This window comes from Gallinula chloropus (genome assembly GCF_964237585.1).
Source record: "Gallinula chloropus genome assembly, chromosome: 18".
NCBI classification, from domain to species: Eukaryota; Metazoa; Chordata; class Aves; order Gruiformes; family Rallidae; genus Gallinula; species Gallinula chloropus.
The window spans coordinates 4,712,921-4,738,802 of NC_140103.1; the positions used below are offsets into that span (position 1 = coordinate 4,712,921).

Consider the following 25,882-nt stretch of genomic DNA (forward strand, 5'->3'; position numbering starts at 1 on the left):
AAAGCCATGTGGCTCAATCCCAGACTGGATCAGGGGAACTCAGCTCAACGTAAAGGAAGAAAGCAAATGCAGAGAGATGATGATGTCAGCTGAATCCTGCAGCATCCTGAGCAAACAGATCTAACGTGGTGCTGGATGGGGAGAAGCCAGAGGCACAAAACAAAATGAAAGGGGGGATGTGTTCTGGAGCACTCATAGGAGAGGTGGGGACAGAGTGGGCTGGCCTCTGCTCCCCTCTGCAGTTTGGAGACCCCCATATCTCACATGACCACCAGCCCTCCCCGTGGCAGCACCGGTCCGTGGCAGGGATGCTGGCAGGGCAGGAGGGATCAGGTGCACGCCAGGGTTTTGCAGATGTGGTTGTTTTGCAGGTTCTGGAGGAAATTTGATACTGATTTAAGGACTTTGCTGCTGTGTGAGGCAACACGGGGACTCTGTGAAGCTCATCAGCTAACCTTCAAGCAGAAAATCCAAGGCAGGGTTGTAGGTGCCCTACAAGAAGCAGAAGGGCCTTGGGATGAGCCCAAGGGCACTTTAAGCATCATGGCTGGACAAGGCGGGTGCTAAGGAGGAGATTGTACCCCCTGGATGGAGGTGGAGGTTCAGACTGAGGTTTCCTTGGCTACAAGCCCTCACAAGAAGGAGGGATGGAGGTTTCTGTGCCCTCACCTGCCCCACTAAAATCACTCCAGCAACCACTTGACTCTCAGACCAGCAAAACACTGCAGAGCACGGGGATGTTTTTCCTCTGAATTACTTGTGCCACTCAGAAAAACTGGAGGAAAGCCTGCAGAGAAGGGGGGCAGCACCATGCAGACCCTCCTCACCCACAGCCCCCTCCACCTCCCGTAGTGGTGGCCGCTGCCAACTACTGCTGCAGCCCCACCAAGGGCCAGGAGGGACAACCTTCAGTCAGCACCTCCTGTCTGTGCCAGCAGCCTGGTTGTGAAGCAGATCTCTCATTTCAGAGCCTACAAAGCTCCTCCTCATGTTGAGGGAGCCAGATCCATCTCTTCAGGCTCTTTAAGCTACAGAGGGGGATGAACATAAGGGCCCCATTCCCCAGCATGGTCAGGGCTTGCAAGAAAGCCTGAAGACACCCAAGTTCTGAGAGCTCTCTGGTTGGGTTAGAGAGACAGTTCTTGGGGGGGAAAAAAAACCACTATAGAAGAAAAGACTCAAGAGAAACCCACACAACAGCACAGAGTCTGTGCCAAATACACACATTTAACTTTCTCCCCCTTTGATACAAATATTCCTATAAAACCCCAAGGATTTCTCCCCCCCAACTAAAAAAATACAGTTTGGATTTCCCAAACCAGTGCAAGTTGTTGAGACCTTGTCATTACTCTTATTAAGAGACTATTGTAATTAAAAACAAAGTGGTCCCAAGGTGCCTTAGGTTTTAGCAGAGGCCTTGGCTTAAACAACATGATTCCATCAAGCAGAAGAGACCCTTGAAAGCAAAGCAACACTATGGGGTTCCCTGAGCCAGAACATCATTCAACCACAGTGGGTTATGAGCTGTGATGAGCATCCTTGGCCAAGCACTACAAACTTTCACTTCATCTACTTATTTTTTCCATGCTCAAACCTTGGTTGTTTTTTTCCCCCCATTTAATATTATTTTTTTATTATTATTATTTTTCTTCATTGTGCAGCTCATGGTGGCAATTGCTTTCCAGCTTCCCTTTGGCATGGAAATCTCCTAAAAGCTGCAGTTTTATTTCTGTGCAGCTTTCACCATTCACAGCAGATGTCTAGTTTGTTTAAAATATTCAACAGCTTAATGATTAATCAAGTAATTTCACCTACAAAAATATATAATTTTATGCTATGAGGCTTAAAAATGGCATTATCTGCCAGGGGAAAAAAAGCAAAACAACTCTGCACGTTCATTAAGGCCCTAGAAACCAGCTGGGCTTTGTAAAAATGGGGCCTTTTATTGCGGCTGTTTTCCCCCCTCCCCATTCCCTCCCTCCCCAATAAGGTGGGGAACAGCTTTGCTGCAGCATCCTGGATTCCTGTCATCATGCCTTGTCAGAGTGGTGTCTTGTTTCTTAAGAAATCCTCCTCAAGTCCCCTCTGTCACCTTCACAAAGTCCCTTTTGCAGCATTTCTGCCCGGCACCAAGAGGAGGCAAAACCCCAGGGCTGGGTCTGCAGGCACTGGGACATGATTCCAGCTCGAGAAGTGGGTGCACATGAACATCATGAGGTTCAAAGCCAAGTGCAAGGTCCTGCACCTGGGTCAGGGCAGCCCCCGGTATCAGTGGAGGCTGGGAGATGAAGAGATTGAGAGCAGAGAAGGACATACCATTGGGGTACTGGAAGATGAAAAACTGGACACGACCCAGCAATGTGCCCTCACAGCACAGAAAGCCAACTGGCTCTTGGGCTGCACCAAAGGCAGCATGACTAGCAAGTCGAGGGAGGGGATTCTCCCCCTCTACTCCGCTCTGGTGAGATCCCACCTGGGGTACTGTGGGGTCCCCAGGACAAGAAGGACATGGAGCTGGTGGAGCAGGTCCAGAGGATACCACAAAGGTGCTCAGAGGACTGGAGCACCTCTGCTGTGGAGAGAGGCTGAGAGAGTTGGGCTTGTTCAGACTGGAGCAGAGAAGGCTCCAGGAAGACCTTATTGCAGCCTTTCAGTACTTAACAGGGGCTTGTAACAAAGATGGGGACAGACTTTTTAGTAGAGCCTGTAGCAAAAGGACAAAGGGTAGTGGCTTTAAACTAAAAGAGAGAAGATCCAAACTAGGTGTTGGGAAAAAATTCTTTACTATGAGAACACTGGCACAGGATGTCTGAAGAGGATGGAGATGCCACAACCCTGAAAACTTTCAAGGTCAGATTGGATGAGGTTCTGAGCAACCTGATCTAGTCAAAGATGTCCCTGCTCACTGCAGGAGGAATGCAGACTAGATGACCTTTAAAGATCCCTTCCAACTCAAACCATCCTGTGATTTCCCCATGGAGGCACAGTCTCCCTATGGTGCCATTGACTAGGAAAACTTATCTGCAACAAGGCTTGTGCAGTTTGCCCCTGAGGATTTGCCCCTTTGGGCTGAGCTGGGGCTAAGTGAGGTTGTGGTGCTCTTTGTTGCACCCTCAAGAAATGAGCAACCAGAAGAGCATGCTGGAGTGCTGGAAACCTGCAACGCCCCGTTGCCGTGAGGACACTCACAACTGATTTAATAGCATGAGACTCAAAGTGAACTGGTTTATTTTAAGCTCCCTGAGACCAAGTTTGCCTGGCTAATGCATTCTGACTTTTAGATTGAAAGCCTAAATATCTGGAGACTTTGGACAGATTCTTTGGAGGACACACAGCTTGGAGGAAGAAACCAGATTCAAAAATAATACCTGGAATTGTTTCAACAGTGCTATAAGTGATCTTACGAGGACCAACAGAGCAGCCAAAGTACGGCCATCTGTTTCCGCTCCCCCCCTGCCCTCCTGACTGACTCCAAACCACCCCACCAGCAGAAAATGCATTGAGCATCCCGTGAAGGAAGGACAATTCGATAAACCTAAAACCAAAAAGGAACACTTCATTTTAGCAGAGGAAGTCGTAGTGACGTGACTCACTTGGTGGCTTTTGAGGCTCTCCCCCCATCCTTCAGCACTATCACTTAGAGGTTATTTTTGTGTTGCCCTGTTACAACCATGCAGCCCTTGAGCCTCGTGCCACTCAGGAGCGTCAGGGTGGTTAAAGATGCCTTTGGGCTCGCTTGCCTGCTGAGCTGAGTTTGTTTACAGGATGAGATGTACAGGAGCCATCAGGGCTGCGCACCTCCCTTCCCTGGTCTCCAGGACGAGCATATGGGAGACAGGCAGTTTTGGCTCCGATTCTTCCTGCTCTTGACCCGCCAGGTCCCCTGCCAGGGACATGCCTGACCAGCCCTGTCCGTCCAGACAGGACCCTGGGAGGAGGATCATGCTTGTCAGTTGCTTCCCTCGCTGCTCCTGGGAAACCAGTCCCACCTCCCACCCTTTACCAGTCTGGGTAATGCTTTGCTATTGTGGGTTGGTCACAGAGCCCTTCCCTCATGTAACTTGACCACTGCTTAAGGAAGCCTCCAAAAAAAAGTCGTGACAGGAGCATCATCTACAGCCCTGAAGGTGACGCTGGCCACCATGACCACACTGGAGACAGCTCTAGCAGCAAGTAACTCAGTGGAGTTCACCTTGCACCAGCTCAAGGCCCTTGGCACCCCCACGGCTGCTGCACACAAGGGAAGGAAGCCCCACGGCAGGGCGGCTCCATGCACACTGACTCCTCATGCAGAACTGGTCTGAGCAGCAAGGCGGGTCTATCGGGGAGCTTTGTGCTGTTGCCTCCAGCCAGTTCCCCACCTGAGCCCACCAAGACATTACACTGCTGCACCCTCCTTCAGACAAGAGGTGAAGTGACCGGGATGGTCTTTTGAGGACCGTCCTATTAAGCTGTCTGTATGACCACACTGGCAGTAGAACCATACTGCGACACAATATGTTGCCTCAGCACAGGAAATGGGCTCAGAGCCCCCCACACTTCAGCTGGTGGGGATTTTTTCTTCCTTTTCCATCAGCCACCGCTGTAAAGCCGCGCTGAGAGGCAGTTACATCCCCCAGCAGGAAGCTGTGTCTCATTAGCAGAGGTAAACAATTCCTCTGAACGTGACGAGTCAGGAGAGCATATTAAATATGTCAATATCTTCTTTTATTTTTTTTTAATTCCCCATCCAGAACAGCATGTTACAGTGGCAGAAGACCCCCCAAGGTTGCTCAGACCCCTGCTGCACCCTGGCTGGCATCTCCCCTTGCTTGGGGCACCTCTGTGTCTTTGGGAGGGGAGGGGGGAACTCCTAGGCAAGTGCCCTCAACCCCTTGACTTGACCCCACTGCTCATTTCCCTTGCTCACTTGGCACAGCTTCAAGCAAGTGAAATATAATAAAACTGTGGCCATTTGCTTTTAAAACATCCATCAAAGCATCCGTCCTGCAGCCTCCCTGCTCCGGGGATGGGCACCACACCGGAGCTCAGCAGCTCCGGCTGCAGCCCTTCCTCCCTCCCAGCACACCCCGAGATGGCAAAACCCACACGTAGCTCAACTTAAAGGCTGTAAGAGGAGGAGCAGATCCCAGCACAGCACTTGTGGCACATCTGAGAGCAAGACAATGTGGAAAGCAGTATGAGTTTTGCCCCATTTCATCAGCCAGCCCCGTGCACGCACACGCGACGCCGCCTGTTGTAGTTATGGGAGTCCCCTCTTGTCCCCAAGGCTGCATCCCCTGCAAAGGAGCTCGGGGCTGGCGTACGGATCAGGCACTCGCTGTTGTGTTTTATCCCTGCTGCTGGCAGAGCAGCCTCCTGCCTTATTTACAGCGTGCTACTCACACGCCGCTCAGAAGACAGAATTATTTATGTCCTCCTGAGCTTTCCTAGGCTCCTTGGCGCTGTGGCCTCCCCTCTCACTGCGAGCAGCCGCTTGCATTCAGCGCGTGTCGCGAGCTGCGCAGAGGCACCACAGGCCCATTTTACAGGCACGGAGTGAAGAAGCTCCAAGTGCTTCCCAGGACCTTTGGTTGCCTGACTGGAGGTGGCACAGCCCAGATTTTGCCAAAGCACCTCATGTCACACATTGCTTTCCACGTTCAAAGCACAGCTGCACCTCACACCCAAAAGCATCCACCTCTGCAAGCCAGCCCCCCACTCTGCTTTGCCCAGGGCACCCCAACAGCAGGTCACAAGCACTTAGACTCCAACAGTAGTCAAAGCAAGATCCATGCTGGATCAGTCCCCACAGACACAGGAGCAGCCCCTTCCTGCACTTCCCCACATTTGCAGCAGGGCTGTCCCAGCAGCCTGGTCAGACACCAGCCCAGCACCTCATTTCTGTGAGACACTGGGTACCAGCATCAGCCCCTTGCACCCCAGCACAGCACCAGTGCTGCAGGAGGTCCACAGAGCCAGGCAGGAGCACGCTGCTCCCCACATACAGCACCCTCCCAGGGGCTCCCAACCACACACAAAGCATTCACAAACAAACCACAGAACCCAGCTCAGTCCTACCTTGCAAGCAGGCTGTGGTCACAAGGACCAGACCTCTCACCCCAGCAGGCTCCTCTCCTCCACCCATCAGCTCTGAGCAGCTCCAGCTGCTTTATCACCTCCTCCCCTGCCAGGTGGCTCAGCCTCCCTGACAAGGGTCCCACCATCTGTCCTACCAAACCCTCACCCTCCCTCATCCTCTGGATTTTGAGCCCAAGAGGGAAGTAAGGCAACAGCAAAGAGGTGTGTCATATGCAAGAGAAAGATTTGGGGTGTATTTCAGAGGTGTTTTGCAGATGGGGCCCACTGTAATACAGCCCCACATCATCCCTGGGGTAGGTCTGACCCACAGGCTCCCAGAGGTTGGGGCTGTGGGGCAAGAAAGACTGTAGCTTGTAATGACAGGCTGTAACGTGTGTATGGATGAGCAATAAACCCCCTGGCATGGCTAATCCTGATGCCCACCTCTAAAACTTCAATATTTGGTGTGTGTCCTTGAGGATGCAGAATTGTCCTTGGTGCAGTTCAGCGATGGTCACCACATGGGGCTGAGCAGGAGCACCCTGGCCATACCTACTCTGCTTGTCTCCAGGGCCAGGGTGCTGTTCTGGGGCAGTGGAGACACCAGAACCACAAACCTCTGCTCCCTCTGCCACCACCAGTTCTGTCCCAACTCAGAGCTTGGGAGATCCAGTTTCCCTTCTCCAGCTGTGCTCAGAGGCACTGGGGGCACAGTGTGTCCCAGTCTGTTTGGCATAAGGGGCCACCAGAAGCGTGGATGTGCTTTGGGGTTGTCAGCCATTCCATTCTTGCAAGGGAGTAGGGCTGAACAGAGCTTTCTGAGGGCTTGTAGCTCAGCCAAGCTGGAGCAAAGTGTTTCAGAGACCGTCTCAGGGAAAGTGAAAGTGCTTTCTGTGAAAACTGCCCCCATGCCGAACTGAAAGGTGCTTCCCTGAAGGGCCTTTCAAAGGAAACAGCTCAGCCATTCTTCTAGAAAAGCCAAAGCCACGTGTATCAGTCTTACAGGCATGCTCAGAAACCACATCATCCAAAGCCAGACCCCCAGCACACTCCAGTGCAGCCCAGTAGTTACCATTTGACACAAGCAGCTAAAACCAGGGCCCAGTAACACCACGAGCTCAGCCCCGTGCCCACGATGCCCAGGCATTGCCACCTGCTCTTGTGACCATTGTTGTTGTTCCAGGAGAACCCGTACCTGTGCAGCGATGAGTGTGATGCCTCCAACCCGGACCTGGCCCACCCACCCAGACTTATGTTCGACAGCGAGGATGAAGGGCTGGCCACGTACTGGCAGAGCGTGACGTGGCGCCGGTACCCGGAGCCGCTGCTGGCCAACATCACGCTGTCCTGGAACAAGAGCATTGAGCTGACGGACGACATCGTGATAACCTTCGAGTACGGCCGGCCCACCATCATGATGCTGGAGAAGTCACTGGACAACGGGAGGACTTGGCACCCCTACCAATATTACGCAGACGACTGCATGGAGGCCTTCAGCATGCCAGCACGGAGGGTCCGGGACCTCTCCACCACCAGTGCCAACAGAGTCCTCTGCACGGAGGAGTATTCCCGCTGGGCGGGCTCCAAGAAAGAGAAGACCGTCCGGTTCGAGGTGAGGGACCGCTTTGCCATCTTTGCTGGACCTGACCTCAAGAACATGGACAACCTGTACACCCGGCTGGAGAGCGCCAAAGGGCTCAAGGACTTCTTCACCGTCACTGACCTGAGGATGAGACTGCTGAGACCGGCCCTGGGGGGCACCTACGTGCAGAGGGAGAACTTGTACAAGTACTTCTATGCCGTCTCCAACATTGAAGTCACCGGCAGGTAACGGCTGCTGTATTTCTTTGGGTGATCTCTTCTCAGAGAGATGAGAAGGGGGTTACTGCTAGAAAACTAAGCCATCAGCATTTCTGTCGACCGATAAGATTATCAGTGTTTCTCCCTTTAATACCCTCACTCCCCAGGCAGGGCAGCATCGGTAATAAAGCAGATGTGTCCTTGCAGGGAACGGCTGGGGCACCTCCAGGCTGCTGCAGGACTGTCTGAGAGAAGGGCTGTGTCCTCTCAGAGCTGGCGTGGGGACATGACTTGCTGGGATGGGCATCCAGGCTCTGAGCCCCCTCTGAGATACTCAGTCCCCAGCTGTGCACACGCAGGCAGGCTCTCCCCAAAACTCTCAGCAGCAATGCTAGTGGATCTGGGGGGGGGAGGGGGTAAGTCACCCCACTATACTCCGGCTCACCGCCAGTATGCAGGATGGGTCATCCCAAGTCAGTCCCGGCTCCGGCAGATAAAGTTTGGGGTGAGGGTAAACCCCCTGACAGATCTGGGGCAGGGGAAGGCAGGAGGGGGGGGTTTGTTTCTCCTGGTTTTGTTTTTCATCTCTCTGTACGATGCCATATGTTACGTTATGACATCAGCCGAAAAAGCAAAGTAAGGTGGAAAAATGCCGAGATGGCTAATTTCCCATCCAGCTTGTGGATTCAGCTTGTGTGAGACTTACAGGCAAGGGTGGGGGGGGGGAAATTTCCCCATCACCCACCCCTTGCTAACGAGCATCACCACAGCGACAGAGGAGCCGCTTGTATCGGTTCCAAAGCGTTTGCTTCTGAGACTTGTGAGCAAAAAATGTTTTGCAGGTGCCACTGAGGCTGGCTTTGAACTGACTCCAAGGGGAAGGAAGCTGCAGCGAGGGATGGGAGATGGGAGAGAGCCCTTCCCTCCCACGGGGGAGGCAGGAGGCAGCAGTGAGGGCAGCAGCAGGCAGAAGGGCTTGGTGTCTCTCACGGCGTGTTGCCTGTGTGGGATGAGCAGCTGTGGCTCTCAGCTTGACTGGCGGTGTGTCGGGGTGCTCACTGCTGGGATTGCTCAGGAGGAGCCCTGGGGAGCTTGGGCAGAGGGGTGGGAGAGCACTGCTGCACACGTCCACAAGCACCCGAGTCTTGGTGCAATGTGCTTCTGTAGAGATACGAGCTGAGAGGTGCTTTATGCCTGCCCGTGTATTGCCGGGTGTACCGTACATCTGTAGCCCTCAGAACAGCTCGTGATGGGGTGAAACAGCAAAGTGAGCAGAAGGGAGGGGAAGCAGGCAAAAGTGAGAGAAAAGCTCAGAGAAAAGGCCAGCATGTGTCCTCCTGCTGCACCCTGGCCACAGCCAGTCCTGCCCACAGCTCCCTCTGCCACAGCTCCACTCCACCCAGGCAGCCAAGCTGCCCTCAGGGATGCTTGGGGTTACCTGCAGCCGTGGCAGAGCTCAGTTCCCAGCCAGAGCCCACATGGACCAGGAAGGGTTGGAGCTGGTGTATCAATTTATCTGGGCTGGTTTAGCTTGGGACTGGAAGAGAGACAGAGTTTGCAGCTCAGAGAGGAGCAAATTAGGGTTAAATGTTTGATGCCCTTGTGCAATGACCTTTGGTTTCCAGGCATGGAGATGACTGTGCAGGTGGCCAAGGACTTGTTAGTGCACCTACAGCACTGTCAGAATACTCAATGCTCTAAGACACTGCTAAACACTCTTGGTGTCCCACAAACCTTCCTCCCCAGAGCCTGTTACCGTTCCTGCCTGCCTCAGGCAGGATATGTTCTTGCTTCAGTACCGTTAACTTCTGGCTTCTCTCCACAAACCAGCACCTTGCTGTCTGGCACCTATCTTCTCCCCCCCACAACCAGTGCCCCACCAGCTTCTGAGCTCGCTGGACAAATGTAATACCATTTAATAGCAGCAGAGATTGTTTCAACAGATAGAATCCCTACAAACTTTGGGAAAAGAGGCAACTAGATCTGTGGGGAGTGGAGGGGTGGGGAAATCCTTTCAAGCACCCCAGGGAGAGGGTGCACAACCTCTTTAAGACATCCGAGAGTCCACTGCCTCCTGCATCCTGAAGACAGGCTGTGGGGGGAGGATCAGGCTCCGAACTCCCCATGGAAGCTGCGATGCTGCTTTTTTTTCCTGGGGCCAGAATGGGATGGGTTGGGGTTTGCTGGCTGATTCCTGGCAGCCCCCCACAAGAGCTGGCGCGCTGCTGGCGTGGACGGCTGCCGGCGTGGACGGCTGCCCGCGGCTGCTGCAGAGCAGCGGCTCCTGCTCGCCTCCGCTTCCCTCTTGGCTCTGCTCCTCACGAGCTGCCTGACAGCGGCTCCTCGGATGCAGCAGGGCCTCTGGGAGGAGAGGGCTTTTCCTTGGCCAGGGACAAAGCAAACTCTGAAATCTGCTTTTTTTCCCGTGCAAACTACAGCAAGACCCAGCTTTGCACTGCTCTGGCTGTCCACAGCAGTCCCTGATTGACAGGCTGGTTCCTAGGAGGAGGGAACACATCCTGGATGGATGGATGGATGGATGGATGGATGGATGGATGGATGGATGGATGGATGGATGGATGGATGGATGGATAAAAAGTCAATGCCTGTCCTGGGCTGACTCTTGCAGCACTGATGTGTGCAGGGCAGGGCAGGATGACCAGCTGAGGAGCTGTGGATAAGTGGTGTATAAGGTGGAAAAGCTTCATGTGCATTAACTCTGCTCCTGTGATTATTTCAGTCCCAGCAAGCAGGGGTTGGGTTTTTTTTTTTTGCTGGAAAGCAATCTAATTCCAGCTGTAAGCAAAGCCAGTTACAGTGCAGGGACTAAAACCAAATTAAATCTTGTGTATGGCTCAACAAGGGGTGGGTTATTGAGAGGAAGAAAGGAGAAATCAATGTGAGCCTGACAGGAGCACTGTGCCGGGAAGCAGGGAGGTGGGGGTGGGAAGCAGGGCTGGGAATGGACTGTGCCTATTCCAGGACATGGGGACAGGAGGGAAGTGCCTAGATGAAAGGGATGGTAGTGTTAGGGGTCCACTACAGAGATCATGGAATAGGAGAGAGAGAAATGAAGCTTCAAAGGCAAAAGGCAACCAGAAAATCCCAGCTAGCGAGCAGAGGAGCTGGTGACTTACAGATGTGATCAGCTGAGGTTGGAGGAGTGGTGCCTGCCAAGGTGTGTGGCATCAGGGGAGCTGTGTGTGGCATTGTCTGTGCCCCTGAGCAGCTCCAGGATGTTGGCAGGCAGCTGGCAGTGCCACCAAGCCGTGACATGTGGCAGCTCGTTTCCAGTTGACGGTCAAGGGAAGAGAAAAATCTTTGCCCTTGGAGCAGACCACGAGCCAGAGTTTCTCATGTCTCAGCCTTAGCAGGGGTGTTCACAGAGGTCTCTTTGATACCCCTGGGCCCCATGCTCCTGGATCCCCATCCAGGTGCATCCTTGTCACTTGCCTCTCTGCTTCCCACCTAGGAGAAACCCTCACCGTGATCTTCCAGAGCTTTCAGGAGAAGCAGAAAGAGAGCTAAGGACGTGCAGATGGGGAAGGAGTTTGTTGCCTTCTGTCCTCCTGTAGTCCAGACAAACTGGGGCAGTTCAGGAGTTTGCCAGGATCTCCAGAGGGTCTGGTGAATCCTGCGGGTCACTGGTCCCTTCTTGCATGTTGCTGCGATGGGCTGGTGCTTCAGAGCCTCCTCTGCCTGCTCCATCTGCACCTCCTCCTCCCACAGCCCTCAGCCAGGTCCATTTCTCCGTTCATGCCTGTCAGTGTATTTTTACTCTCTTTTTTTTCTTAGTATCTTTTTCTTTCTTTCTTTTTTTTATTTCTTCCATCCTGTCCCTATTGATCTGCAGAGTAACTGGAGATGCAGAGGAGTCAGGACAGGAATAGACACGAGCAAGCCCTTGCCCTGTGTGTGCTTGTGTGTGCCAGGCAGGGTGGGGAAGGGAAGCGGAAAGGTTTTTCCCCACAGCTCTCTATTCAGCTCTCAGTTTTCTCCTCGGTGCAGCAGTGAGCTCAGTCATCTCCTCAGGAATGGGTGAATGAGCTTTTCCTGGCTGCCGGGACTGACGGCCGGCACGATGAAAGCCGATGGTTCTCTTCCCATTACACCCCATGTCTCTCTGGAGTGACTCTTTCCCCTTCATAGCGTCAGTCACCGCAGAGCTCAGCGGGTCACGCTCCATCACAGAGACATTAATAAGCCGTAATTGAAGTTAATGTGCTATAGCCAGGACATGTGGATCCAGTTAGGAGAAATCAGATTGACCTGAAGTGAATCAGTTTTAGGCTGATTATTAAGATTTCTCTCCTTCGTCCTCCCCTGCCCCAGTGCATGGTCTGTCTGTCTGTCCCACCAGTGACCAGCAGTCCCCAGAGGAAGGGAGCGATGCTCATAACCAAGCAGCACCATGGAACAGTGGCTCCTCTTGGGCTTTGCTTGGAGCAAAGAGGTACCAACCTCTTTGAGGTTTCCAGTCTTGTAATTCCATTTCCTTTCTTCTCTTCACCAATTACTTTATGGAGGGTTTCCTTGGCTTCTCTTTTGCTTATGCTAAAGAAGGGAAAGGCCCTCCGTGCTGCCTTACTTTCATCCCTGCCTTCCCCTCGTGCAGGTCTCAGTAGGGTGTGCAGATACTCTCCTGGAGGCTTTGCTTTGCTCATGCCTTGGAGTGGAGAGGTTGCACTAATGCAGCAGAATGAATTTGCCTGGTCTGTTATCCTGGCACCAACAACCAGGATTAGGCAGTCCCACCCTGGAGGATCAAGGCCATCCCTCAACGCACCTCCTCCAGTAAATCGGGCTGGTCAGTGGTACCCACACACAAGGGATAGGTTGTTCAGTGTTCTTGGTGACTCTTGAGATGCAGTGATGCTGTATTGCTGCTAAAAACAAAGCAGTCCTTGCTCAGCCTGGGGGCTGCCTCCTGCGTCTGTCCTCCAGGCCAGTTCAATGACAGCAGCTCAGGGTGCTTCTCCCTGCAGCTGTAGCTCAGCTCCAAGCAGAGGTGCCAGCATAAAGCACTTCCCGTCTGCCCTCGGGCTGCTTTTCCCTGCTTGGACATTCTTCCTTCTGACTCTCTTGATGAAGCTGTTGGATAGCCTCCAGCTGTAGAGGCTTGTAGTCTTGACTTCTATGATGAAGCTGTCTCTAGAAAGGAGGAAAGAAGCAGGTTTGGTCACTGGAACAGTCCCTTGTTGAAGGTCTTGGATTTTGTGTAATGACCCATGCCCCTGTGGAGCACCTTCCCTCAGGAGCAGGGTGGGACCTACCAGCTGCACCACCTCTGCCTCACAGAAGGGGGACAGGCAGGGCCCTGGGGTAAATGATCTCTGAGAGCATGGGCTTCTCCAGCTGAGTTTGTTCAGCTCTGGTGCTGGAGCATCACCCCCAAAACAGCCATGGGCTCACCATCCACAACTGGCCCAATGCCCCTGCAGCCCGCCTCTGCCCCGCTCTCAGCAGCTTTGGGAAGACCATGACATGCACCTGGCCCTGCTCCTTCCTCACAGCTCCTGGCAGCCAGACTTCAGGTCCCAGGAGGTAACAGCATCCTCATGTCAAGGACGGCCAAGCCTGTGCTCGGTGTTCCTCGGCCCCTCCTCGCCTCCCTGCTGGGCAGCCCCGGAGAGCTGGACGGCTGAATTTCCCTGGCATTCCTCCAGGCTGGAATTAGCTTGAGTTCAAGCAAAAATCTCACTCGTGGTCATGTAGTTAAATTAAGTTAATGCACAGCAACTGTTTGCTTGGCTTTTCTGGAGTCTCGTAAAGGTTTTTACTCCCACTGCAGCAAGATGGAGGGGGAACTTGCTGGGCGGGAGGGAGGGAGCTAGCGAGAAACCAGGAGAGCTCCTCCTTCCCCCCAGACACTCGTGACACTTTGTCAATAGCCGGAGACGGATGCCCAAGGTCCTATTACCTGCTCCTGGCTTTGGTTTGTCAAGGTTTTTATTTCCCCTCCGATTTTGTTGCCGAGTTGCGTCCGGCCCTGAGCGGATAATAGAATTTCATCGATAGACTGAGAAGGTGATGTATGTTAAAGCACTTAATATAAAGAGACTTCTACAGGAGCCCAAATTCAATTTGGCCAATGAACTCAATTGCAGGCATTATTGCATTCCAGGAGAAAGACCAAGAGCATTTATACACATTACTCTGCAAATATTTATGTTCACGTATCCGTGCGATGTCCTCTTCACCCTTCCTCCCTTCTGTTGCCCGACCCCCTAATGGGGAAGCTTGGTTTTGTGTTTGCTTTTTAAGACAGCTTTGAATGTAAATAACGTTCCACCAGTCAGCAGGAACTTGACAGCTGGTGAGTGTCAACTTATTTAAAATAAATAGCCTCTTGGAAGGGAACAGCCAGCGAGCGTGCTCTCTGCTTTGGCATCTTTGAAATTGTCTCCTCGTTGTAACCCAAACCTTGGATCACTTCGAAGGGCAGGGAGGAGGGTTCCTCACTATACAAAACCAAAAGTGAAAAACAGCAAGGAAAAGAAAAAAAAAAACCAACTCCTGACATGTCCCTCTGACCTAACCCAGGAGCCTCTCTGCCTGGTTCAAGCAGAAAGAAACAGCACGTTAAGATGGCTTTTCCTCCCCCTTCAGCCCCTGGACCACAGCCCTGCTCCTGGGATGAATGAGCCACCATCGTCACCTTCATCCCCTTTCAGCCTCGCTCCATCCACCAGCAGCAGCAACCCTCTGCTGGAGTGATCCTGAGATAACTGCTCTCCACAAAGGGACGGTGCTTCCTCCGCGGCCCAGCCATCAGGAGCTATTTTTACCTGCTTCCACGCGCACAGATGGGCCAGAAACAATCCAAGCTCAGCGCCCGTTATGCTTTGCCCAAAAGATTTGCTCCCTTTGCTTTTGCTGAGCTGCCAAAACAGTTTCAAAGGAGCAGGTAAAAAGTGGGTAAGCCACGGCCAGGCAGCTGCTGGAGCGAGCTGCGAGCAACGGCTGGGGATGACAATAGAGAGATGGAGAAGAGTTATTCATGTTTCCCCGAGTGCAGAGATCAGTTGAAACATCGTTTTCCTCGGGGACAGAGAGGAAAGAGCTCCCTTCAAACACATCATCCCATGAGACTCATTAAAGGCTCATCAATTACAGTGAGAGCAAACAATTCAGCGGAAAGCTCTCATAAGCTTCCCTTCGGATGGCAGTCATTAGCAGCTCTCCGCTGCGCGCTGCCGCTCCCAACGCCAGCTCGGGTGAGTGGAAAGGGAGCAGGGGGGCACCACTGCACTGAGGGGAGAGCAGGAGCCCAATGGCCTGGGAGCCATCGGGAGGGGACCAAGCCTCCACAGCATCCCTGGGGATGTGCAGCCGTACAGCAGCATCCTCACGGTGAGCATGGGGTGGAGATGAGAGCACAGACCGAACTGGAAGGGAACTTGGAAGGAGACTTGGAAGGGAGGTGGTGGCCCTCTGTAGTAGACACTCTGTTGCTCAGTGTCCTCAGCCAGCCTCATTTCTAAAAGATCATGGGGGAAGGTGAGATTGCACCATGGTGGGAGCTGGGTGAGAGGTGCATGGGGATGGAGCAACTCTCTGGGTCTCCACATACCGAGAGGTTCCTCCAGCCCTACCCAGCACAGCAGTAGGGCCATGGCATCAGGCCCAAGTAGGGTGCCAGCACCCCAAGGTCCATCTGGCTCAGCCCCGTGGGAAGGAACAGGGATGAAGAGATGCTCTTTGCCTTTCTCTGCCTTACTTCCCTCCCCCACAAAGCAGGGTTATGAACAGAAAAGAGGTTGTAAAACATGTGAGGATCCTTGGAAGAAAAGCAAAGGGTGGGCATGGCATTAAAAAATTACTTCAAAATTCATTATTAATGAAAGCTCAGGGATGGGGGAGGTTTCCTTACCCCCAGCACGGCTCCTGCAGGACTGTGGCACTGCACCCCAGCTGCACCCCCTTCAAAGCCCGAGCATGGGCAGCTCATTCCCTGGCACGCAGGCTTGGCTCTGGATGCCTCTCCAACCGCTCACTGCTGTGACCTCCAGGATGCTGACTTGGAGAAATGCAGGATGGCAAACTGTTCTTTATGGCTGTACAAAAAAAAAAAGAAAGAAAGGAAAAAAAAGGACATTTTCCTGTAAACTTTCCTTGGCGTTCCAAGCTCCGTGATGTTCCCTGGTGGAGGCATTGGCAGCATCAGCCCACACTGCGCCACTCTGAGAGAAGGCAGCAGCTGAACGACCTGCACTAAAATAAACCCATAAATACCCCATCACACAAACTGTAACGTCTTGGACCCTGCATTGCCCCAGCCACTCCATCCGAGGAATGGTGTGAGCCAGAAGGTTTAATAGGAAATGCAGTGAGCATCTGCTAACAGCCCAGCACAAGATGTGGATGTTCCCAGGCCATGGAGGGTGCCTGGGTGCTGCAGCTCCTGCCAGGAGCATGCTGGGGCTGCTCTGCTCCATGCTGTGCCTCCAGAGCTGTAACCTATATTGGCTCAGAATGCTCACCAAGAAACAGCACCATCACATTCTACCCTTGACCCAGGAGCTAGAGAGGAGAAACACTCCCAGCTCCTCAAATCTCCTTCAGAGCCAAAGAGACCATATTGCAACCAGCCTTCAGCTGGAGCATCCCCGGGACTGGAGCGGGTCCATCGCTGCCTTCTGCAGGACACGGCGCAGGTGCCTGCCCCACCACTGCTGTTTAAGCCTCATCACTAAGGAGCTCCTAACCTTTCCCTTCATCCTCTCTTTCCCACGATGGCTGGCCGCCCAAGGCAGCTGAGCAGAGGCAGGCAGGACTCACAGCTCCCACCCAGGGGACTGGGCTAATGTCATTTACTCCAGTCTCCACCAGCTGGATCTTGGCTGAGGGAAGACATTGTGCACAGACCGTCGGTGAGCACGCGTCCTTGGGCTGTGGGCCCAGAGGAGGAGGCAGAGAAGCATGAAGAAGGGGTTAAAGCTGATCCACCAAGCACAAGCAGCAGGGAGGCCCGGATGCAGAAACCTTTGCACAAAGCAGGGTTGGCAGTTGGGGCTGGCTGAAGGCGCTCGCTCGGCTGTTGGCTATTAAATAATGCAGCCTGATTGATTGGGCTGAAAAGTGCTGTGTTGCGGGGTCAGCTTGCTGGGGTTATAGTTCTCTGCTTAGATTGATGATCCTCAAAGGTCGAATTCAGAAAGCAATTCCCTGGTAAAATTGATCCTTCGGATAACGAAACTTTTGCACAGTGGCAAAGGGTGGAACAGGGAGAAATGTAAGTGACCTGGGCACAGGCAGGCAGGGTGACCAGCTGCCTCTGCTTTTTGCCTTAATTAGCTTTCCTTGTTTACACCAATTAGGAGGTGGGGGGTCTTCTCTGGGAAGAGCAGTGCCCCTTCATCCCTACATGCAATGTCCCTGAGCACCCAGTCCGTCCCCATCCCACTGGCAGGGGAGTGTGGGGGTGCCCTTGCCAGAGCAGGAGGCAGCTGGGGATGTCCCAGGGGACATGCTCAGCTCCCAGCCCTCCTCAGCAGCAAGCAAGCAGTGTGTGCGTACGAGCTGATGTGCCTGAATGCCTCCTGCATGTATCTGTGCCTTGCTCACCCAGTAGCAAGAAGGTTGGACCTCAGGGCTTGGCAGAAGTTTTATAGCTGGACCCAAATTAACAATGAGCAGGCTTCACCCCTGTGTTCAGCAGGGCTTGGAGCAAGGACAAGCACCCCTAAATGGCTGCTTGACCCTCAGGAGAGGAGGAAGGAGCCAGGATGTGCTCCGGGCAGAGGGAGGTGATCGAAGCTGCCACAGGCCACAGCAGGGGACCAGGCGATGGTCACCCAGGGCTGGTGTCCTTGCTGCCAGACAAGCAGGGTGAAGGACAGAAGCCAAGTGCTACCAGCATCCCAGACTTCAGAGAAAACAAGGGACCTGCCTTCCTTGTACCCACCTTCCTGGGGCTCTTCAACTCCCCCTCAGCTGGATCTTAAGGCTTCATTCACCCTCAAGCTGGCTCCCATCTCCTGGCTGCTGCCGTGGGTAGGAGAGAGAGCTGCAGCCCCCAGAAGCTGTTGCCCTGATTCAGCTGGGCCCAGCGTGGCAGCGGTGAGGCTTTGACCTGCTTTAACCTCCTATCTCGCCTGCTCTCCTCCCGTCTGCTCGTTGTGAAGTGAGAGGAGGAGGCCGTGCTGTGTGGACGCTGAATAATTCAGAGTCAGGCTCCGCAGCACCCCAGGGCTGGGTATCGCCTCTGCCAAAGGGCTGGCACGGTGCAGCTGAAATCCTTCCTCACCAGAGGCAGAGAGGACATGGAACGGCTGAAATACAGCATCTCTCAAGCGTAGGTACCAGCCAGAGCAGCTTCCTTCCCCTGGACACTGGGATTCAGTGCTCACTCCCAGAGTGCTGGTGCTCGCAGGCTGGTAGTGCTTGCAGCCGTGACGCGGCACCTCCAGCTCTCACTAGCACACAGATTCAAGTGGAGCATGCTGAGTGTGTCTGCCTCTGCTCCACAGACAGCATTTTCTTCCATCCTCCCTTTTAGAGACTGTGATATCCCCTCCTCTGCTTGGCCAAAGACACAGGGCAAGGTCCTAAAATGAGGAGAGAGACCATTCATCCAGCTTATGCTTAACCTCTGAGTGGGGGTTGCTAGAATTAAGGACAAGAAGGGGAGAAAAAACAAAATCATACATGAGGTCATCTTATCCAGCCATGCATGAGGAGGAGCACAGCAAAGGGTGCCTCACCAGGTCAGGCAGGAGGCTGGGGAGCATCTTTGGGGGCTCCAAGGGAGAGGGCGAGTGACAGCAGGAGCTGGTGGGCATGTGCAACATCCACAGCCAGGAAGGACCTGACTCCCAGCCTAATCCAGATTGTTTATCCCAGAACAGACAGAGCGTGAGAAGAAACTGGCCAGGCTGCTTCTATCTTCTCTGCAAGCAGTTCCTTCTCTTGTTTAATTGCACAAGATGCAGCTTTGCATCTCTCCTGCAATTAGCCCAGTAAAACAAAGCACTGCCCCATCAGCCCTTTCTACCTGCTCACATAAGGCACAGCATTGCTGCTTTCAGTGGCTCTGCTTCTGAGGATGCAAATCATTGCACAAAGCAGTGGAAAAAAAACCAGTGAGCTGTGCTAGGGATCCACTGTCTGGAATTAAATGAGAGGTTTTGGTCCCCGAAGTCTCTGTCTGATGGCCCCAGCTCAAGCCTGGGAGTTGCTAGAGCCATGCATGAGTTATAGGCTGAGCCTCTGCGCAAGTCACCTCTGGAATCTGAACAACAGGAATTATTGTGCATGGAGATAATTATTCCCTGCATACTGCACTACAGCTCATTAAAAGTTTGTTAATGTTTGCAAATTGCTGAATGGTGGTTTTTGTTGTTGCCTCCTCTGATGAGGTGGGGACTCAAAGGCAGGTTCTGATGGTGACTTGTTCTCTGTGTTATTTTGGTTACAGCAGGCTGGGGCTTGTGTTGTGCTCCTGATTTTAGCACACTGTGCAGGGGTTGAGGGGCTGAGTCCCACCACAAGGTACCCCACCTAAACCCTGTGGCTGTCCTCTGCCTCCGAGTAAGAGCCTCCAACTGACCCAATCACCCAGATTTCTGTAGCAGCCCAAAACGTGTGTGGCTCCTTCCCAGAGCCTCAGCCGGAGATGTTGACTTACCATTAAACAGGCTGTGCTACCACAGTCAGATGGTGGGAGTGAAGTACCTCTCATCTTGGAATAGTGACTGCAGATCCACATTGAGTGAGGACATGGACATCATAACCCCAGCACCAGATACTCCAGGAAAACAGCTGAGTTCAGGGAGAGACTCCTGCAGAAGGAACAGGAAAGGGGTAACAGGCCCAGCTCCCCCTCTACACTTCCAGGGCACACACAGGGCACTATGCCAGGGGCAAAGAACAGCAGCAGCAATACCTGACAGCTCTTCTCCTGTCTTCCTCTTCCAGATGTAAATGCAACCTCCATGCTAACCTGTGCACCTTCAAAGAGGGCAGCCTTCAGTGTGAGTGTGAGCACAACACCACGGGGCAGGACTGTGGCAAGTGCAAGAAGAACTTTCGCTCCAGGTCTTGGCGAGCAGGATCCTACCTGCCTCTCCCCAACGGGTCCCCTAACGCATGTAAGTAACCCACAGCAAGCCAGCCCTGTCCACACTCCCACTTTGGTCTGCATGCCCACAGATGGGAGTGGAGTCACATCTTGTCCTCCTCCATAGAATCACAGGGGTTGGAAGGGACCTCAAGAGCTCATCAGGTCCAACCCCCTGCCAAAGCAGCTCCCCAGCTCATACTGCACAGGTCGACATCCAGACAGGTCCTGAATATCTCCAGAGATGGAGACTCCACCACCTCCCTGGGCAGCCTATTCCAGTGAATAGGCTGGAATCCCAAATCAGTGTGTAGCTCTGCAGGATGCTCAGCTTTCAAACGGGAAGTGGGTATTTATCTGTGTCTAGAAATGAGTGTGAATTGGGATGAACACCCACAGATGGGAGTGGAGTCGCATCTTGTCCTCCTCCATCCCAAATCAGTGTGTAGCTCTGCAGGATGCTCGGCTTTCAGAAGGGAAGCAGGTGTTTATCCATGTCTTGAAATGAGAGTGGAACGGGGTGGACACAGAGGTGATCTGTGGGCTACTGGTAGATGAGTCCAAATGATGGTGCAGAATAGGAAGGGTGACCTAGGGCCACGATATAGGTCCGTGGCTTTGAGGCAATGCAGATGACTGTCCTTTGAAGAGAACGTCATTTAGCCATAGTAGAGCACTAGCTTTCAAGTAGTCCATGGGCTCAGTGCTGGCACTGCTGAGCTGTGGGAGCACAGGCTGCTTTCTGGATCCCACTCTGCATGCCGGCGTTTCGGGCAGGCACCGCAAGCCGCGGTCCCTCTGCGCAGCTCCAGTCTCATCCAATTGCCTGCTGGAGCAAGGCACTGACAGCAGCGAAGGCGCGCAGACGAGATGAAGGATGCATACCCACCATTGCTCGAGCAGGGGGATTGGGGCAGGAAACATCACAGATGGGCCAGTTTCTCCTGGGTTTCTGTCCGGTCCACATGAGCAGACTTGTTTAAATGTCACAGAGCCACAGTAGCCACTCCAGCCTTTCAAGCAGCAGCTTTGAGCATTACCAAAGAGAATTTCTTTTCCCCTCCCTCCCCACAAATTTTTTGAAAGATTTATGTGCTTTAAGATGATCAAAGCTGAAATTCAGGCTCCGAAGGCCGTGACGGGAATGTTTTGTGTGTGCCAGGGCTGGTAGATGAGCAGGTTCTTTGAAAGGGAACGAGCTTGTCAGCTCCCACCAAGCGGCTGCATTGCTTCAAAGGAGCCTGGGAGAGTTTCTGGTGTTGACAGGCACAGACATGCTGTTCTCTCTCTTTCCCTCCCCTCCGTTCCTTGTGTCTCTTCTTATTTCTCTTTCTCCTCTGCTCTTGCTTCTCCCATTCATCTCTCTTCCCATCTGTCAGTCTCCTTCCTCCCCTCAACTCTGACTCCCTCTCTGTCCCTTCATCCTGCCCCCACTGACATCCTCTTCCTTTGCATCAGAAACACTTCTCCAAAGTCTTCTTGGTGGTCCTGCCTCCTCCATCACTATTCCTGCGCGTTAAGTTCATCCAAAGCTGAGACTTTGTGTGATTTATCCACTTGTTACAATCAGGAGGACCGTGGCCCTTAGTTTCCTGGGTGCTGAAAGCCAGAAGCTGGTCCTTGGATGGCCTTTGACTGGTGAGCTTGAAGCTGGTGGCTTGGCAGCATCCTGTTGAGCGAGTGCTGCAGTGGGAAGGGTGTTCTGTCACTCAGAGAACTGCCCCAGGTACAACAGACAGTTTGTACTCAGCAGAGTGGACCTCAGAAGATGTGCTTGTCTTTTGCTGGGCTCTAAAGGCAGGTCAAGGAAATGGGTAACAGAAAAATCATCAGCAGGGACTGTGGTGGGTTTTCTTCTCTAGGTGAAAAGCTTGAGGTACCAAGACGCCAGACAGCACCACCCGCTCTCCTCTGTGGATTGACAAACACAGGTTTTAAGATGTTACAGCAAACTGATATGCCTGTGAGCAAGAACCCTGCTAATTAATTACTGCTGCTTCCCATGTCATGTATCTATTAGTTCTTCTGCTGGTGTCGAAGCTGATGGCATCCTGCATCCAGTGACCAGGCGTCTTCTTGTTTTTTCCAGGTGCAGCTGCAGGCTCAGCCTTTGGCAGTAAGTAAACACACGACTGAAATGGGCATTTAACACCCCAGTGCATGGTCTGTGCAGATGTCACTAGGAAAAAGTATTGTTATTTTCTGTCCATTATCATTTTCCAGGCAGTAACTCTTCCCTAATTGTGCCTCATTTTCTGTCCTGTCAAAGAGCCTTACATATTCCTTCCTTTGACTTCAGTACCCTCATTTTGCCTCTTCCTTTGGCATGGTTTCCCCCCCATGAGGTTCGTTAGAGTGGCAGCCAGAAAGGAAATATATATACATTAAAAAAAAGAAAGACTCTTTAAAAACCACCAGCACTCGCTGTGAACTTTCCCCCCCTCTCCCAGTATTGCAGACTTCCGCTCTGAGAAGGAGCTGGGTTTGAGTTATTAGGCATCCAGTTTGGGTGACCTTGGGCTATCGATAAAAACACATATACAGAGTGTGTATGTCTGTACAGACACGTGTATGTACATGAACATGTGTCTGTGGAGCATCGGCAGAGCTCAGTGGGGATTTCTACTGAAAGATTGATGGTATGATAGGACTCCTTATTTAACAAAGCTGGAGGTAGTTTGATATCAAAGAGCCTTGAGTTTTGGGTAAGCAGGAGCCTGGGTTTGAATTTTGTGGCTCAGAATTACCCTCCAGAAGAAACAAATCGGAGAGCTGAATGAATAATGAATTCTTTGGTTTGCAGGCAAGCGGAAAGAATTGGAGGAGAAATAGTTTCAGAGCAATGCAAAAAGCAGCTAAGAAAAATGTGCCTAATTGGACAGTGGAGGACGGGTAAACGAACCATATTTAGATTTTCAAGCAGTTAAATTTAAATGTTGTAAAAATTAAAAGTCTCCATTAAGTAATTTAGGGTTAAAAAACATTTAAGTATTTTAACAATCCAAAGTATTATTTGCTTTTTTGGTCTAAACTCCTTTAATTACTCTTTTTTTCCCCCCTCCTTAACAGAGCTTGCCATCCTCAGTGCTACCTTTGTTTCATTGGAAAATATTTCCCATCACATTCCCCTGCTAGGGAGAACCTGGGAGGGTGCTGGGAGCGATTTGCAGGAGGTGGACAGGAGGGATTTGTGTCCGAGGCCAGTTAAGGAGAGATTATTTAGCCTGCATAGGAGACTACAAGTGACCTAAATTAAGTATTTAAACTAGCTCAGGGCTATTATGAAATTAAGCATGATAATCTGCATGAAGCAGTGGGACAATCGGGGACAGGAGGGCAGCAGGTGTAAGTTAAGTAGGAATTTGTGTTCTGAGTGTTATTCCGGTTCAGGCTGTTGTGGGGTGGGCACCGCACCCGGGACGGATCCTGCTCAGCCCCAGTGACGTGAAGCCATCACTTAATTTGCCCTGCTGAACGAAGGGGGCTGGTGGAAATTACTACATGGCAGGGGTTGGGTTTGATGATACAGGGCAGCAGAGGGGCCTGGTGCTGCTCACGGAACCAGGGTAGGCAAGGCTCTGCCATCTGCCATGTAGACGTCAGGCAGTGGACGCCACATCTCACAGCAGGGTGGGCTGGGGGCTCCTCCGCGTCTCCCACCCACTCGTCACCCCGCCTCTGCCCAGGCATGCTTGAATTTCCCCTTTTTAGCTTAATTGGCAATTAGTTTATGATAGACTTGTAAGTATTTAAGCCAATATCTGCACCAAGAGAGTAAGCTGATACAGCCCCAGCCCCTGCGCACACACACGCTCGCTGCATCCGGCCTCATCAAGCTGCCATCGCCTTAATCCTCTCAGTGCCCCAGTTGTAACTGCGCTGAGAAATCGGTCACCAGTTCAGCCCCAGCAGCCACAGGAGCCTCACAGGCGTGGGGGCTGCCAAGGAAAACCTTTGTTCCCCCAAACACAACCCCCACCCCCCTCCAGTAAGTGCCTCCCACCTCTTCTCTTTGCTTGCTAGCCTACGAGCGACCGCAGCGCGTCACCACTGCAAAAACCACCACCGCTAAACCAACCACCACCACCACACCCGCCACAACTACAACCACCACCACAACCACCACCACCACCACCAGCACCCCCCTACCTGCCACCACCGCCACCCAGCCAGGTGGGTGCCACGCTCCCTGCCAGGACTCTGCCACCCGGCTCCTCCAGCGACAGCGGGGAGCGCGTGGGGCTGCCGTGTCGGTGCCCCTGGTTATCTGCTCTGTAGGATGCTAAAGACATGGATAAAAATCACCCTGGCTCTGTTCACATCCCCCAGTCCTGGTTCTCTATTCGGTCCAAGGGCACTTTAACAAGTGTCACACGAGCTGGTAGCACACGTTCTGGTCCCTATAAACAAGGAGCCAGCCACAACGGGTCCACCTCAAAGCCAAGAGACAGCCACGCTGTGGGTTGACATCCCCCCTCAGCAGCTGAGCTCACTCTGCTGTCACTCTGATATCATCAGGACAGCAAGAAACAGAGCCAGGACTGGATGCTGGGGGAGCGATGCTTTTCCCTGTTTTCTCTCAATTTTGTTTTTCTAAAAGGAAAAGGTTTTCCAAAATCCATCCCTTCTAGAGCCACTTAGCAACACTGTCCTGTGCAGGGCCAGCCTGGCTGCCAGAGGTGCTCCCTTACAGCTCCCATCACAAGGCAGGGCAGGAGAGCAATGAAGACTTTACTGTCCCACTGTAAAATGAAACCACGCACCCAGCCTTGCCCAGTTGGAAGGAGAAGATGCCCATACCCCACCTTGCTGTATCCCCAGCCTCCACAGGCAATCCCAGGGTGTTGTGCCCACTGTTCTTGCTGGGTGCTGCTCTGCCCCACCAGCTAGGAAGCTTCCTCAGGGAGGGCTGCTGCATTGGGAACAGAGAAGAGCTCTGTCCTTTGCTGGCTCTCCCAATCCTGCATCAATCCTGGCCAGCCTCAGGGATGCCATGGCAAGCTGGCTGCTTCATCAAGGGTAGTGTTCCTAGGGCAGAGCCGCACTTTATCATTCCCCAGGCAGCCTCTGGAGCAGTGACAAGGGAGTGTGCAGAGCCAGAGCTCACACACGTGCCAGGAACACCCTTCCCTAATTTCCAAAACCACCCCATGGAGGAAAACTTTTGTCCCTTTCCTGAGGGTTCCTCCTTCCCTCCCCCCATGAACAGTGTTCACTTGTCTCTTGGAAATGAGCAGATAAAACTTAACAGCAGGACATTTATTTTTTTTTTTAAAGCTTCTCATGGGGGAATTAGACACGCATTCCTCCCCTTGCCATGCTTTCTGGGCCTGATATTTCCCAGGAGGACGTTTTACACCCACAGTATGTTAGTAACAGTCTGTCTGGGGGAGCTGCCAGAAGCCAGTCAAAGGGATGAGGAAACTTGATTGCATGTTTATGCAAATATAGATATATTCGTGGAAGTACCCTGCTTGAGTAGCTAATGGGGAAGCAGAGGGCTTATCTCCAACTTCCATGGGCTCAGAGTGACCCTGGGTGAGCGAGTGGAAGTCTTTGGCCTGTTACAGTGCTCCTCACCTATGGTGTACAAGTGCAGGAGGCTCACCCACCACCCCTTCCCAGAGCTCACATCACCCCCATGGCCCCAGCAGTGACAGGATTGCATCTGCACCACACACCCAGTCACTTGATTTTTATCCATGCTCACCCTCAGCGACAGTTTAGTTGGGGGTTGGGGTTTTGGTAGGTTTTTGGGGGTTGCTTTTTGCCAGTGCTGTGTACGTGTGGGTGGTGTGCTTAGTGTCTACCCTGGGTATGATCTGCAGTGCTCTGCCTCGCTTGTGCCAGACATCTGGGGTGGGCAGGAAGGCATCTGTGTGGGGTTGGAGGGCGGGTAGTCTCTCCTGCCAAACTGCCCCAAGGGACCTGGGAGATGTCCTGCACCTCAGAGATGTTCCT

The 25,882-nt window shown here is 52.8% G+C and overlaps 1 protein-coding gene across 1 annotated transcript in view; it reads left to right on the forward strand.

Annotated features, from left to right (window-relative positions):
• The window catches only part of NTNG2 (netrin G2), a gene marked incomplete at both ends in the record, with an annotated part of 46,195 nt that overhangs the window by 11,594 nt on the left and 8,719 nt on the right, over window positions 1–25,882 (forward strand). The window contains 3 exons of the mRNA XM_084272476.1: window positions 7,244–7,887; window positions 19,780–19,952; window positions 22,011–22,037. Coding sequence (XP_084128602.1) covers window positions 7,244–7,887; window positions 19,780–19,952; window positions 22,011–22,037 — 844 coding nt within the window. The remainder of the gene's footprint in view (window positions 1–7,243; window positions 7,888–19,779; window positions 19,953–22,010; window positions 22,038–25,882) is intronic.